This window comes from Megascapheus bottae, chromosome 7 (genome assembly GCF_031878675.1).
Source record: "Megascapheus bottae isolate mThoBot1 chromosome 7, mThoBot2.hap1, whole genome shotgun sequence".
NCBI lineage: Eukaryota > Metazoa > Chordata > Mammalia > Rodentia > Geomyidae > Megascapheus > Megascapheus bottae.
The window spans coordinates 7,350,314-7,365,961 of NC_143515.1; the positions used below are offsets into that span (position 1 = coordinate 7,350,314).

The 15,648-nt window shown below is 38.9% G+C and overlaps 1 protein-coding gene across 1 annotated transcript in view; it reads left to right on the plus strand.

Annotated features, from left to right (window-relative positions):
• Positions 1 to 14,025, plus strand: part of Ckap2l (cytoskeleton associated protein 2L) — a 29,927-nt gene extending 15,902 nt beyond the window's left edge. The window contains exons 5-9 of the mRNA XM_090336364.1: positions 1,340 to 1,547; positions 7,958 to 8,113; positions 10,852 to 10,915; positions 12,279 to 12,453; positions 13,762 to 14,025. Coding sequence (XP_090192490.1) covers positions 1,340 to 1,547; positions 7,958 to 8,113; positions 10,852 to 10,915; positions 12,279 to 12,453; positions 13,762 to 13,987 — 829 coding nt within the window. The 3' untranslated portion in view covers positions 13,988 to 14,025. The remainder of the gene's footprint in view (positions 1 to 1,339; positions 1,548 to 7,957; positions 8,114 to 10,851; positions 10,916 to 12,278; positions 12,454 to 13,761) is intronic.
• Positions 14,026 to 15,648: the final 1,623 nt, after the last annotated feature.

A 15,648-nucleotide genomic window follows, 5' to 3' on the forward strand; every position in this document is an offset into this window, starting at 1 on the left:
ACAAATGGTACTCTGGAATCCCCCCCCCCCCAAAAAAAAAAGAGCTAATAGCATCCATTTCTTTGTAATTACTTACTAACATATGAAAACTAAAACTATAGGACCAAAAAGAAAAGCCAAATTGATGAATTGTAGGAATTGGAGGGAAGATTTGAGGTTTATAGTACATGGCAAGAGGATTAGAATATTGGGCTTGCCTTATATCTTGATTATAGTTACATGCCTTCATTTATACTCACAGAATCACACACTTTAAAAAAGATAAAATTTACTGGACATCATTACACACCTGTGTGGGGCTGGGTACTGTGCTAGGCAGTAGACATTCATTTTTGCCTCACAGAGCTTGCATCCTTCTAGAAGAGACAGACAGTATGCTGACTAGATAAGATTGGCTGTTCACAGACAAGTACTCTTCAGGGGAGTGCCATTGGAACAGGGATGGAAGGTGCAAGAGCTTGAGGCAGGAATGGGCGTGGATCAAGAAAAGAAAAGGATGCCCTAGTTCCTGGTACATAGTGGCCAAGAGTAGACTAGCATGGTGTTTACATAATTACAATTTAACAAAACTAGGGCTTATGCATTTCACCACTCGGAAGGATGACCAGACATACAGTCCAATATACATATGTGGAAGTGGAACTTGAGAGAGTGGTAACTTGAGAAGATGGATGGGGTTGAATGGTAGGGAGAATGACCAAGATACATTATACTTATAGACTGACATAGTGAGTTGAAACCCCTTTGGACAATGACTTAATGATAATCGTAACTAAAAAGGACAGGGAGAAGGGAATGTGAATAATGCAAGTCGGAGCTACTTTAGGAAACAGTTCAGAAAGCCAGGCATATTGATGTCAACATGTAATCGTAGCACCAGAAAGTAATAAAAACTTAAAGAAAGGAAAGAGTCTTGAAAATATTAATCTAGTTTATGAAAGAAAGAAGGAATGTGTGGTCAGAAGAGCACAAAGGATTGGGTGAAATTGCAGAAGGCAGAGATTTATTGGTTCTTGGTTGAATGACCACAAGCATCTGGTAGGAAAAAATGGTAAGTTGAAAAGCTATCCTAGGAAAGCAAATACTCAAATTAGCATAGAGAGAAATTAAAAAATAATGAAAAATAATGAGGAAGTTGAGGTATTTAAAAGTTGAAGAGGTGGCCACCTGTAGGCACTCTTACGTCTACCTGCAGTAGGAAGGCAAGCAAGTGCTGTCATTGCCCATTGTTGATTGTTTCTTAATTCATTCTCTGGTCTACAGGTAATGTACTTCAAGCACTAGACTTTGTTTTGGAAAAACTAAAACTATTCTTCCTTACCCTTTAATTGCATAACAGAAAACAACTGGAAGAATGGCAGAAATCCAAGGGGAAAATCTACAAACGACCTCCTATGGAATTTAAAACTAAAAGAAAAATAATAGAGGAAATGAATATCTCCTTCTGGAAGAGCATTGAAAAAGAAGAGGAAGAAAAGAAAGCCCAATTGGAACTGTCCACTAAAATTAACAACACTCTGAAAAAATGCCTGCAGCTCATTGAAGAGGTGAGTACGGAAGATGAGTCTGCAGAGCTTCGAACTAGATTATTAGGTTCACAGTTACACATTGACTATTTCTCTCTTGTGAAGTTTTTAGCTCCTTTATTTTTGTAGTATGAAAAAGATACATATTTGTATCAAAATGATTTTAAACAATACAACAGTGAAATAGGCCTCTTAAACACACACACACCCTTTGTTGCTCTCTCACGTGTGACCACCGTTGCCACATATCACACCAAGCGTTTTTATGCATGTAGATACAGTACAGGGACACAGAGAAATGCAGTATATATGATCGTTTCTTTTTTCCTAGTGTCAGTATTATAATCTTTTTTTAAAAAAAGGTATCTTTGAGGCTTTATTCCTTTTCTTCTCATTTATCAATGTCAACGCAAGTTTTGTTTTTTTTCTTAACTGTTTAGTTAAAAGCTTGGAAGTTGAAAGTTATCCTCATTATCTCAAAAATATGTTTAACTCTTAAGTTTGCTCTAAGTTTTGCCTTCTCAAATCCCTCAGATTTGACTCATGTTCCCTGACATTCAGAATCTAGTCACAAGAACAGAAACTGTAGCAGCTATCTCAATAAAAAACAATTTAATATGGAAATTGGCCACACAGTGTTTTAAGTGAGTTCTCTAAAAGCAGACCCTCACAGGAGGGTGTTGGTTAGAAAAAAAATTTCCAGGGCATCCTGGGGGAGGGAAGAGCAGTGTTAAGATGGGAAAAAGAAGTTGGTCAATGGTGTGGTATCAAGCTACTACCAAGGGCAACAGGTATAGACCCAAGAGAAGCTATGGAGACAGTGTAAGCCACACCCTAAGTCACCCAGATCTGCAGTATGAATATTAGCAAGGTCATTTGTTAGTAGCTGCCTTATGGGGATATAAATTTTCACACACTGCCCACTATAGACACACAAGAAGGCAGAGACACTGGCTTTCCAAAATGAAAGCACACTGGCAGAATATGTCCCTGCACACAGTGATGACGTGACCTGCACTCCAGGCAGACAGCAGACAGGTACCTGAGGTGACACTGACAGTCACTGCAGGGCCTAGCCACTGTTCACCAGGTGTGCAAAAATACATGAAGGGGAAAGTATTTTTCCTGTTCTATCACTTAGCCATCAACATAGTGCTTCTCTAGCCAGATGGGTGACAATATTTCCTCACACAGCAAGCAGTCAACCGAGTCTTCAACAATTGCCCTGCAATTCAATTCTGATACTTCCTCCCTGGTGCATCTCACAGTTTTCAGAGTTAGTCCCAATCCCCACTCCTTAATTCCAATGCCAATTGCAAAGTCCAGGTTGTTTTGCCTATGTCAAACAAGCTATAAGTCAGGATTCCCACATCCCACATCCTGCTCCTTGCTAGAGCAGCTCACATAACTCGGAAATACTTGTGTTTACTAGTTCATTCTAAAGGATTTTACAAGGACTACTGAGTAAGGAAATGGAAAGGAATGCAGGTCTTTCATTGCCATCTCCAGATACACTGCCTTGCAGGAATTCTCCTGTGCTCTGCTGTCTGGAAGCTCTCTGAACACAGTCTTCTGGGGTTTTCTAGTGACTTCTTTACATAGCCATGATGGAGTCACTGGCCACTGGTGATGAATTGAACTTTCAGTCCCTCCCCAGAGGTTCTAATCCTGCCCAGGTCTTTCCAGAGACCAGCAGCCATCCTGAAGCTATATCGAAACTGCTAGCCATCCATCAACTCAATAACATATAGAAGACATGCATTATGTTTTTACTCAAAGGATTTTAGAGTTATGTGCCAGGAAATAGAATATGGTAAATGTATATTTTATAAAATCATACTAATAGGGAAGATCCAAGTCTAAGAAGAGTGTACTGCCCAGCGGATAGAATAACACGGCGCCCTGGGCCTCAGATTGAAGAAAGACCGCTGCTCCTAGGAGCCCAGAGAGGAAGGAAGAGAGAGGCCACAACCAAGTGCCGAGGCTAAGGTGAAAAACGGAAGCAGACAGGAAGAAGGAAGCCTCTCCTCCCTTCTCCATCTCTGCTGGCCTCTCTAATGCCTCATAGTGGCAGAGTCCAGTAGCTACTGTCTAGAAGAAAGTCCTTAGAGTGCAAGTGTCACAAAGATTACTGGTGGACTTAGAGACAAGAGACAATAGTTTAGTTTACTTATGAACTGACATATATTCTCACTGCTCTTCATTTCTAAATAGTCTGAGGTCTCCATTTAAGGGCTTGCCTGGGCCACATGGTAAAACCCTATTTATCTTTCATTTCTAGGATTTTAGGGGGAAGGGAGGGTTTCTTGCTTTCTTTATATTACTTTTAATTATATTGTATTATGATTAGTAAGTTGTCCTTTGTGTTTTCTGCTTGATGGAATTGGTTAAAATTTTCATTACAGTTTTACAATTTCCCTTTGCATTTCTGTTAAGTTTTACTTTCTTATCTTTCCAAATCTGTTTGTTAGGTACCCAAAGATTAATGACTCGCTTTGATTTCTCTTCTGTCTGATAATTATCTTACCACATCTGGTTCTTCACAGAATTTATCTGCGTGATCTTTTTCTATTCCTTTGGGATTTTTTGTTGTTGTTCATTTATTTGTGTATTTGGGAATTGGAGCAGTTACCTGGGCCCTGGGCTATACTGAAGACCTTGCTCTTGCTAGGCAGGCACGCTACCACTTGAACCCCAACCTTAAACCATTTCACTTTCTTTTTTTGTTGTTGTTCAAAAAGGATCTTACTTTTTTTAATTTTTTTTTGCCAGTCCTGGGCCTTGAACTCAGGGCCTGAGACTGTCCTTGGGCTTTCTTAAGACTTGAGCCACAGCACCATTTCTGGCTTTTTCTACGTATATGTGATACTGAGGAATTGAACCCCAGTCTTCATGCATAGCGGCAAGCACTCTGCCACTTAGCCCAAACTCCCAGGCCCAGGTCTTACTTTTTTCAGCCTGTGGTCCTCCTGTTTATGCTGTTTGTTGAGATGAGATATTAAGAACTTTTTGCCTACAGACTACATTTCTCCCAATCTCACCTTCCCAAGTAGCTAGGATTACAAATGTAAACCACTATACACCAAACCATCTCTAGCTTTAAACTTTCCTGGATTGATTTATTTGGGGAATGTCTCATATGAATGTATACAGGTAAATTTTTAAAACAAATCCAAAGCTCTCTGTGTTAAAAAGCAAATTTAGCTCCTACATATTTATGATGAGTCATATGTCTAAACTTAAACCTGCCATTTGGTTTTATAATTCAATTTATTTTCTAATTTATTTTTCCTGTTTCTTTGCTTGATACAGTTTTCTTCATAATGAAAACAGTAAGTCAAAAACAAAATGGGGCTGAGAGTTGGGCCAAGTGGTAGAGTGCTTGCCTGGCATGCATGATTCCTTGGTACCCCATACATAGAAAAAGCAGGAAGTGGTGCTGTGGCTCAAGCAGTAGAGCATTAGCCTTGAGGAAAGCCCAAGGACAGTGCTCAGGCCCTGAGCTCAGTCTCCAGGACTGGCAAAAAAAAAGTGGTAGACGAACTACTAAATGATAATTCAAACATAACTTGAAAACTTTCTGAATCTTTATATTTGTGAAAATGTTATCATTTTACCCTTGTTCTATAATCAGAATAAGAGTAGAGATAACTCCTAATTTCAGATTATTATCCTTAGAAAACCTGAAAGTTAATTTTTTAACTTTCTTAAATCTGGAGTTGCTGATTTATTAAAGTCTCATGTAATCTGAATTTTATTGCTCTGTAAATACCATCCTTTTTATTCCCTTCTTTGGAAGCTTTTAGGATTATCTTTTTATCCTTAGTTTTTTGGGGGAAAGTTTTATTGTTATTATAAAAGTTATCTGCAGAAAGGTAACAGTTACATAACTCAGTAAAGAATAAATTTCTTTTTGGACATGTCACCCTTTTCCCCTCTCTCTCCCCACCCATAAATTCTATAGTTCATTTTCAACATAGTCTAGAGTTCTGCGTTTGTTCACCCTTCGTCCCTCCACTTCTGTGCCTCCACTTCCCCTCCCTAACTAGATAAATGAACAAACAAGACAGAAAGAAAAGAAAACAGAAGCAGCCACAAAGAAAAAAAATCCTCATTTCTATTTCTCCAAGTTCATTTTGATAAATATTTTATATAAGCGCAAGCATGTAGACATTGCACCTTTGTGTTCCTCCCCTGAGAGTCTTCTCCTTTGGTCCTACTATGTGAATGCCTAGAGTCCTATGTAATTTATCATGACCCAATGTGTTTTTAGATCTAGTTTCCACAGATGAGAGAAAACATGTGCCCTTTGTCTCTCTGTGTCTTTCATTTTATAAATAGGTTTCTTTCATCATCCTCCTTGACTATGTAGATTTTTTAGTCTACGCAATTTTCTGTTGCTGATGGCGGTAGTAGTTATGATGGGGTTTGACTCAGGGCCTGGGTGCTGTCCCTTAGCTTTTTTGCTCAAGTCTAGCACTCTACCACTTTGAGCCTCAGTGACAGGGTTTTCTGGTGGTTAGTTGGAGATAAGCTTCCCGGTCTTTCTAGCCCTCAGTAGTTGGGATTACAGGTATAAGCAGTGGTATCAGCTAGGCAATTTGTTCAGTTCTTGGACATTTTTCTCCTGCAGCTTCTTTCAAATATGTTTAGCTCTATTCACTTTTCTACTAGAAATTCTATTAAAAGTATATTGGAATCACCAATAAATGTAGCCTCCAGAACTTTAAATTTCTATTTCATTTTGATCTGTTGCACTAGAATTTGGGGGAACTTTTACAGTTGAATTTTCAGCTTACTGGTTTATTCTTCTGCAGTATCTATGCCATTCTTTGTTTATTTATGTGTGCTACTGGTGATTGAACCAAGGCCCTCTCACTATTCACTCTTTTTATAACAGCCCATTCTAAGTTTATAATAGCAATATTCTCTTTATCACTCTGCCAATTTTGCTGGTGGTATTCTTCCAATGTATCCCTCTTTGCTCTCTCAACTTTTTACTCCAATAATGTTCCTTCTTGGTTGAATTTTGTAATTTTTACATACAAAATTGGTTTCCCCAAACACTGATTTTTTTTTTTTTTGCCAGTCCAGGGGCTTCAACTCATGGCCTGGGCACTGTCCTGGAGCTTTCTCAAGGTTAGCACTCTACCACTTGAGCCACACTACCACTTCTGGCCTTTTCTGTGTATGTGGGACTGAGGAATGGAACCCAGGGCTTTGTGCATGCTAAATAAGCTCTCTATCACTAAGCTCCAAACATTGATTCTTGATTGTACCTTTATGAGTGTAACTCCGTATCTCAAGAGCAGCACAAGGGGCTGCTTGGCTAAATGTGCCAATGCCTGGGCTTCAGAGCATGGTAGTTCCTTCTCTCTGGTGGTTCCCACCACTACCCTAACCCCCCTCTCCCAACCCCCCTACAATAGTCCAGAAACCATGTCAAAGCTCATTGGTAAGGAATTTAATCTCTTCCATATACATCTACATGAATCCCCAACACACACATACACACACTTGACCTTTGCATACCTCTGCCATACTTCATGATGCTGTTAGGCTCATGTGGAAACCCACTGCTCACGTTATTATAGACATGTTGTATCATGATTATCAATATGTAAGTACTGATAACTCTAAAGTTTGATTTGGCTTTAGCTTTATACCCTATAAAAATATGGAACATATTCCTTACCTTCTGATATATTTTTTATGCTTGACCTAATGTAGCTTAAAATTTCATCATTAGTTTCTAAAATCATTAAAATATGCAGTTAAAATGTGTAGTGTAGTGTAGTGTGTGTGTGTGTGTGTGTGTGTGTGTGTGTGTGTGTGTGTGTGTGTGTGTGTGTGTGTGTTGTTCTGGAGCTTGAACTCAGGGCCTGAATATTGCCCTTGAGTTTTTTGGTTCAAGGCTAGCACTTTATCACTTGAACCACACCTTCACTTCTGACTTTGTGGTGGTTAATTGGAGATAAGAGACTCATGAGCTTTCTTGCCCAGGATGGCTTCAAACCACAATTCTCAGATCTCAGTTTCCTTAGTAGCTAGGATTACAAGCATGAGCCATCTTATGTATATCATACCTCAGTGCAATTAAAATTTAAATTTAGAAAAATTAATGGTTGGGTGCTGGTGGCTCATTCTTCTAATCCTAGCTGCTCAGGAAGATAAAATATGAGGATTGAAGTTCAAAGCCAGCCTAAGCAAGAAAGTTCATAGACTGTTATCTCCAATTAACCATCAGAAAGCTAGAAGTGGAGCACAAGTAATAAAGCAGCCTTAACTGAAAAAGCTAAGGACTAACCTCTAGCCCCTGAGTTTAAACCCTACTACTGGCACTAAAAAAGGAAAGGAAGGGAAGGAAAGGGATGGGACATAACAGTGAAATGGTAATAAAATATAGATCTCTGGGTATTTTCTCTTTTCAGGGTGTGCCTTCTCATGATGTGTTTACAGTATTATCCAGTATTCCTGAGGTTGAGAAATTTGCTAAATTCTGGGTCTGCAAAGCAAAGATATTGGCAAATAAAGGCCCCTTTGATGTTATTGGGCTTTATGAAGAGGCCATTAAAAGTGGCGCAGCTGTGAGTATCTGTCTTGAGTGGGTGACTCTTAAAATTCTCTTTCACGTGTTTTTTCTGATGTTGCTTAAGATAGCTATATAATATACAATGTGAAATTTTTTTTTTTTTTTTTTTTTTTTTTTTGCCAGTCCTGGGCTTGAGCTCAGGGCCTGAGCACTGTCCTTGGACTTTCTCAAGGTTAGAGCTCAACCACTTGAGCCTCAGCACCACTTCTGGCTTTTTTCTGTGTATGTTGTACCAAGGAACCAAACCCAGGTCTTCGTGCATGCTAGGCAAGCACTCTACCACTAGGCCAAACTCCCAACCCTACAATGTGAAACTTCTGACTAATGAGGAATGAGGGGTAGATATGATTGAAGTATCTTATGCATGTATGAAAATGTTCTGACGGGGGCCTGGAATTTGGCCTAGTGGTTAGAGTGCTTGCCTAGCATACCCAAAGACCCGGGTTCGATTCCTTGGTACCACATATATAGAAAAAGCCGGAAATGGTGCTGAGGCTCAAGTGGTAGAGTTCTAGCCTTGAGAAAGTCCAAGGACAGTGCTCAGGCCCTGAGCTCAAGCCCAAGACTGGCAAAAAAAAAAAAAAATGATCTGACAAAACTTATTTTATATAATTTATATAAACCAAACAAAACTATGAAAGCCAGTGCCAGAGGTTTATGCCTATAATCCTAGCTATTCAGGAGGCTGAGATCTAGCTTTAACAAGAAAGTATTTTATCTCCAGTTACCCAACACTTGAAGATATGGCTCAAATGGTTAGAGTATCAGCCTTGAACAAAAAAGCCAAGTGCAAGCACAAGGCCCTGAGTTCAAGTCTCAGCTCTGGCACAAAAACAAAAAAATAAAAATAACTTGATGAACAATATGAAGTATAATGTATCCTTTAATATATTAATAGAAAAATACATTTATAGAAAATAATGTTACATGTAAACCAATAGAAAGTTTTATTGTTAAGTAATCATATCTTAATGCTAATTATAGAAATATGCAATTATAGAAAGTTAGAGCTATCAGTAACTAATTCACATTAAACTTTACCTCAAAGAACCTAAAAAGATAAGTTCAACACATCAATAACCATAAATCAACAATTCAGAGTCATTGAGTGAATAACTTTAATTCTAAATCCTAGAATAAAACCATCTTTGAACCATGATTTTGGACAAAGACTGAATGAATTAATGTTATAACTTTTTGCTTAAATGACATTTTTCTGTTTCATACTCAGTATTCTACAGACTATTTCCATGATTATTCACAAGCACAGTTCAATAAGTTTCATTCAATAGGACTTTTGCTTCCTTCCCTCCCCCCATTTTCTACTTCCCAAAGAAAACTGATTACATTTTTACCTCTATTATAAGAAAATACTCTTCTGTTATTGTTTTTCTTGACCTTTCATCACTCTCTCATACTCTGCTTCCTTCTTCAGTTGGGCATTTCATTTCCTAATATTCTGTTAAGTTTTCTTCCTCCTTAACTGGCTGTTTCTTTCTTATCAAGTGATACCACCTTATATGTGTGTGTGTGTTGTTTGTGAGTGTCTCTGCCTCTATCTCTTTTGTCTCTATGTCTCTATCTCTTTTACACACATACACTATTGTTTGCTTATTCTCTATTATTCATTACAGATTTTATTCAGATTCCAATGGCACTGGGCTAGTTGAAAAAGTGCAAAACTCTGGACATATGGATTCACACTAGTATGATCTGGCTGTATAGGTTGGTTAGATAACACTTTATCACTATTATTAGATCTTTTCTTTTAAACTGGTCATATTCAAAGTTCTAGTCTCCTTGCTGGAGCTGGATGCCTTTTCTGCATGTTTAGGGGAAGAGGAAAGCTACTAATCTCAACCCTCACCCTGAGAATTTGATTTATCCTGTTTTCAGAAGACACCTCTGATCTTGCATGATATATACTTCCCCACCCCCACCCTTGACTTAGAAAATGTATCCCTACTTTTCTGTTGGGATAAAAGGGCACAGTTCCCATCTGCGTGATTTTTCATAGAAATGGAATGGATTTGGAGGACTGAATCTGAATAGATGTTCTAGAATCCTCTTGGTTAGATCCCACCTCCCTCCCTCGCCCCACCAACCCCTGCCCTCATGCTTGGGCTTGAACTCAGGGCCTGACCTTTTAGGATCACAGCTTGTCTTCTACCTCTTGAGCCACAGTTCCATTTCCAGCTTTTTCTGTGCTTAATTGGAGATAAGTCTCCTAAATTTTTCTGCGCTGGCTAGCTTCTGACAGTGATCCTCAGATCTCAGCCTCCTAAGCAGCTAAGATTATAGGCATGAGTCACCAACCCCTGCCTCCATCTCCGATTCTTAACCTATCAGGAGATCTGTAATATGATCACGTTTCCATGGCCACACTGCCACGTTAAGATTCAACTCCATAGAGTAGTCACATTGGTTACCCTCTTCCTTCTGCCTTCCAGCTTCCATCTTTTAAATATATATATATATATATGTATATATATATATATAATGCACATGTATTTTTAATGTGAATTAGTTACTGATAGCTCCTCATTAATTTTATTTCAGCTTTTAGCCAATGTTTTCTCCACTCCTTTATTTTTCTATGAAGCTTTAAATTTGAAACTTTTTACGTACATGATATTTATAGCTAATGTTTACTCTAGAAAGTTTAACATTGCACTAAGTTCTTCAGCTCATTTTTTCCATGAGTTAACAATTTGTTTATTCTCTTCTCTCTAGCCAATACATGAGTTACGGGAAGTTGTTCTTAATATTTTACAAGATCCAAACAGAACCATAGAAGGTACTGTTGTTATTTCATTTCAATTCATTCTTTCTAGCTGTATGAGTAAAAATCATCCAGAAACTCACAGGTGGAAAGAAGAAAAGGAGTTATACATTTCCTCAAAACTGACTTCGTGGATTTCATGGCCTGGCCTTTTCAGCCACTTTCATCAACTCACTTGTTTCGATTATGCCTAACACTGAACAAATGGTGTTTCCACCAAAGCAATAGACTAAACTACCCTGCTTTCCTAGAGTTGCAGGAGAGAGGAGACAAATGGCTATTAGCAAGAATCTAGGTCATAGGGAAAGAGGCTTTGGTTTAAATTACATGCTTAATTATAATAGACTCACCATTACTTAGTTGTCTGAATTCATGTTATTTCTTTTTTAAAAAGCCATCTCAAAAATCTCTTCACCTAAGTAACCATTACTGTCATTGGCCAGTCTTTAAAGGAATTTTCTATGAGAATTATAGTGCCAAACACAGTGACATGATGTAATTCCTGGTGGCATTTGCTATGTGAATGGAAAGAAAAGGCAAGCTATCTTTTGAAACTAAAGTGCATAATTCTTCTTCTCTTACAAAATGGCAAATATTTTTTCCTTTATGAGTAGATTGAACCAGAGGATAACCAAGCCATGTGGAATTCCAGCCAGATATCCCACTACTTTGGAGAATAAAGTTATATAGAGTAGATGTACATAATAGCAGACTCTGAGAATGATGCTACAACTCAGATATTAGGCATATGTATTTATGATGTATGGCAATGTTCTTCAAAGGGATAAAAAGAAGAGCCAAGAATTCATTCCTTTGCCACTTGATAGCCTGTTGACTTTGCTTCAAATCTCAGCCTCTACGCTCTGTGACTACCTGTTTCAATCTGATTTACTTTTCATTTTGGTTGTTGTGATGGGCCAATCGTGAAAATTATGCCAAAGCAAGACATCTCGTATTCACTGTCCAAAGTAATAGCCATGTGGTCATCTCTGGGTAGAAAGCTGATCTAGTACAGCCTAATGGTAGAAAATCAATGCCCAGTCTCTAAGAGAGTGAATGGGAGATTAGGGACGTGGTAAGTATTCAGGGTCCATCTTGAAGTGACAAGGAGACTCGGCATGTTCCACTGGTTAGTGGGATAGACTGATGTCATTGGCTTTGCTGTAGGGCTTAGTAGGATAACCCAGTTAGAAGTCCCACTTCAAACGAGTCACCATTAATAGAGTCTATTATACTCTGAAATCATTGTCTATATTACTGTTTCATTTTGTTAATGTTTAGCTTGAGTGTTACACTCCTAATTCTTTCTTTCTTTCTTTCTTTCTTTCTTTCTTTCTTTCTTTCTTTCTTTTTTTCTTTCTGATCTTGCATACACAAGGAGTTATTTCGAACTCTTTGGTTGCTGAAACTAATACCACGACAATGGAAGAGGAATCTGGGCAAGCTTGCCTTCCTCCAAAAGAGAAGCAACAGGTTCCAGCAACACCCCACGTAACCAAGACAGAACAGGATAATCTTCCTGGTATCAAATTGCAGGTGGCCTCAATCCCTAGGTAAGCAAACTTTGTGATTACAGAGCTAATTCTACTTCTGTTCTCAATTTGTCCTCCACTGACCCAGAATATAAGCAATCTAGAGAGTACCTCTGTTCAGATGAGATCAGGTGGTCACTTTAGCTTTGCCTTTGAGGAAGGAGTGGAGGGTAAGGGGCGCTTGGAACTATTGACAGGATATTCTTTGTCTTTTCTCTGTACACATATTTCCCTCTCTTCTGGCATCAGTCATACCTCTTCACTCCTATTTATCTTGTACCTGGAGACCTCCTCCTATCTTTTCTGCCAGCCTGACACAGGTAAGACAGGAAGGGGTCAACCTGAACCAAATCCCAGGCAGAGGCAATCACTTGAGCCATAAGAGCAAAGTTAAAGGTAGTGAGTAGCTCAGTACAAATAAGAAAAGTAGTTAAGGATATAGGAGCCCAAGACTACTCAGAAATGTTGTATTTTTCTAAGAAATACGCTTCTAAAGCAGAACCCATTGATTTAGGAGCTGTGTGAGGATGGCAGGGTCACTTTCTAAAAGTTAAATGTAGTCTCCCTCAAGCATTCATAATCTTTAAATAATTCCAGACTATAGTGCTAGGACTACAATTCTATGTCTCAGGGTCCTGGTAAACACAATTGGGCCTTCCAGTCCTAGATTCTTCTGGATATATCACTGCATGCTACTGTTAGCTCAAGGATGAATGAAAATGGGCAAGTGATTCAAAACCACCTTTTATTGGCTCTTGAATGAAAGCTTTTGGGAAGAAGACTGGCTTGCAGATCCTGCTTAGGCTAATGGAACCAGTGGCTTTGTGAGTTGTATACAAAGGATTCTGTTCTGTCCCCCATGCTGCTTCTTACTGGAATGCTTCTACAGTTTTACATTCCAGTTACAAGCTGTAGTTTGATCCTCCATCTTTGAAGATCGTTCTAGCCCTGTTACTGTCAGAGCTAGAAAGAAAATTAAAATTCATTAGTCCAATCAAATGTGGTGCTAGGCTCAGTTTCCTTAAAATCTATAAGCTCCTTTGAAAGCAATTACAAAACAGGTAGCTTCAAATAAAAATCATTTATTAAATCCCTATGAAGAAACCCTCCGGCAGCACAGTACATTTCAGAAGTCAGGGAAGCTCCATGAAAGCTCGAGAACTACCCTAGATTTATCTCTTATATGAATTTAGGTCGAAATGTCTGTCATGTTTTATTATAGAATAAGAAATACATTATAATTTAATGAAATAAATTATAAATATTATATATAAACTAGAGTTTCTGGAAGCTGTAAAGCTTTTGAATGCATCTTTTGCAATCTCTCAGAATAAATGGAATGCCAGAAGTGCAAGACATGAAACTCATCACTCCTGTAAGGCGTTCGGCACGCATCGAGCGCACCATGTCCCGCTACCCTGAAATGCTGCAGGCACACGATCTGGTTGTGGCTTCTCTTGATGAACTGCTGGAGGTGGAGGAAACCGAGTGCTTTGTATTCCGTAAGAATGAGGCTTTGCCTGTGACATTAGGGTTTGAGATCCTGGAAGCATAATTTTTACACGTGTGTGTATGATTCAGAACCTTGAAGAAATGCCCTTGTCTAGATGACCAGAAGAAAATGTCTAATGTAGAGACATCACATAAACAGAATATGAATTCTTCAAATTGAAGAAATCATTCCCTGGATTTACCCTCAAGTTTATACCCACACAGGAAAGTATTCCATTTATGTGCTTCAGACTGTAATTTGCTGCAGTTTTGTAACATGAATGTCAATAATGGAATATTGAATATTAATTGACTCCACAACTTTGGGAATCATTTGCACATACTGTTCTACTTTAATCCCATTCCCACAGTCTTGCAAACCCTAAGATTAGGGCATCACAGGTGACATTTGCCATGGCCTGTCTGGACTTCGCGCCCAGTGGCCCTTCAGCCCAAATGAAACACAGTCCTGCAGTAGATGGTGACTGAACTTTTCATATCCAAACCCAGTTTTGCATGTATTATTCTGAAATGCTCCAAGAAAAAAATCATAGGTAAAGGAACAGGTGGAAGGGAGAGGATGCTTTCTGCTTTACTTCAGTTCTCTCTGTCAAGGACAGCTCACCTAAAAAGGCCATGTGAGCCTCACAAACAAGTTGCTTTTTCTTCCTTCTGGGTAGTAAGAAGAATCACAGTTAGTCTAATTTAGAAATGTAAGTATAGAAAAGTCTAGTCAACATAGGCACTATTCAGTTTCTTCGTATTTATGTATGATCTATAATAAAAAATATATATTGCTCATTCTTGAGTATTTGTTTACTTTGTTACAAAACAGTGGTAATGGTGTGGCAAGAGAACTAGGGGTTTCAGTGAATTAAACCCCTGACAGGGTGCCCAAGAGACATCACGGGGTACATTCATTGCCAGGAGAAGTCACCTTAATCACTCTAATCAGGTCACACTAATCAAGGGTCTTGGCCATAAGCCCCACCCAGAAACTGGAATATTTCATTGCGAGGGAAACAGGACTCTCTCAGGACCGGGTTTATATAATCAGGGATCATAAAAACTGAGCTATAAAACCATAACTGTCCACGAGAAATAAATTGTCCTCACAGCTGAAATGGAGGAGTCCTTTCAGCCACAAAGCCTGACCGTGGGACTTAAAGGAGTCATATACTAAAAGCATCCATCTAAAGTAAGTCCCTCCATATATGAGGAAGATGCTTGCCTCACACCCTAAATGACCTTGAGACATCAGACGTGTTCTCAGGAGCCCCTGCTCTGCTGTTTAGCTCTTGTGCTTAACTTTTCCCTAGCTTCTAGAATAGCTTATCCTCTGCTCCCTCCCTGAATCTGAAAAATACCTAATTGTGCTGCTTTTTCCACCTCTATCCTCAACCCCATTGTCTCCATTTTGCAGTCCAGTTCTCAGAAGAGCAGCTTTGCTTACTTCACTGCCAGTTCTCACAGCAGGTGCCTGCCACACACATGTAGGTTGAACTATGGAAGTGTAATCATGTGTAATTTTTTAAATGCCCAGTTGGAAATTTTGAATAACCTGAGCAGACTAGTCTTTCTAATACCAAAAGCTGTGGAAATGATCATGGATGCTACAGCAATTTCAGAAAACTACCTTGTAGATCCTCAGTAACCTATTTAGTAAACAGCAGTTCCTAGAAGGAGGGAAAGGAAAGCAGGCCCTTAATCACTGAGGAAGAAGAT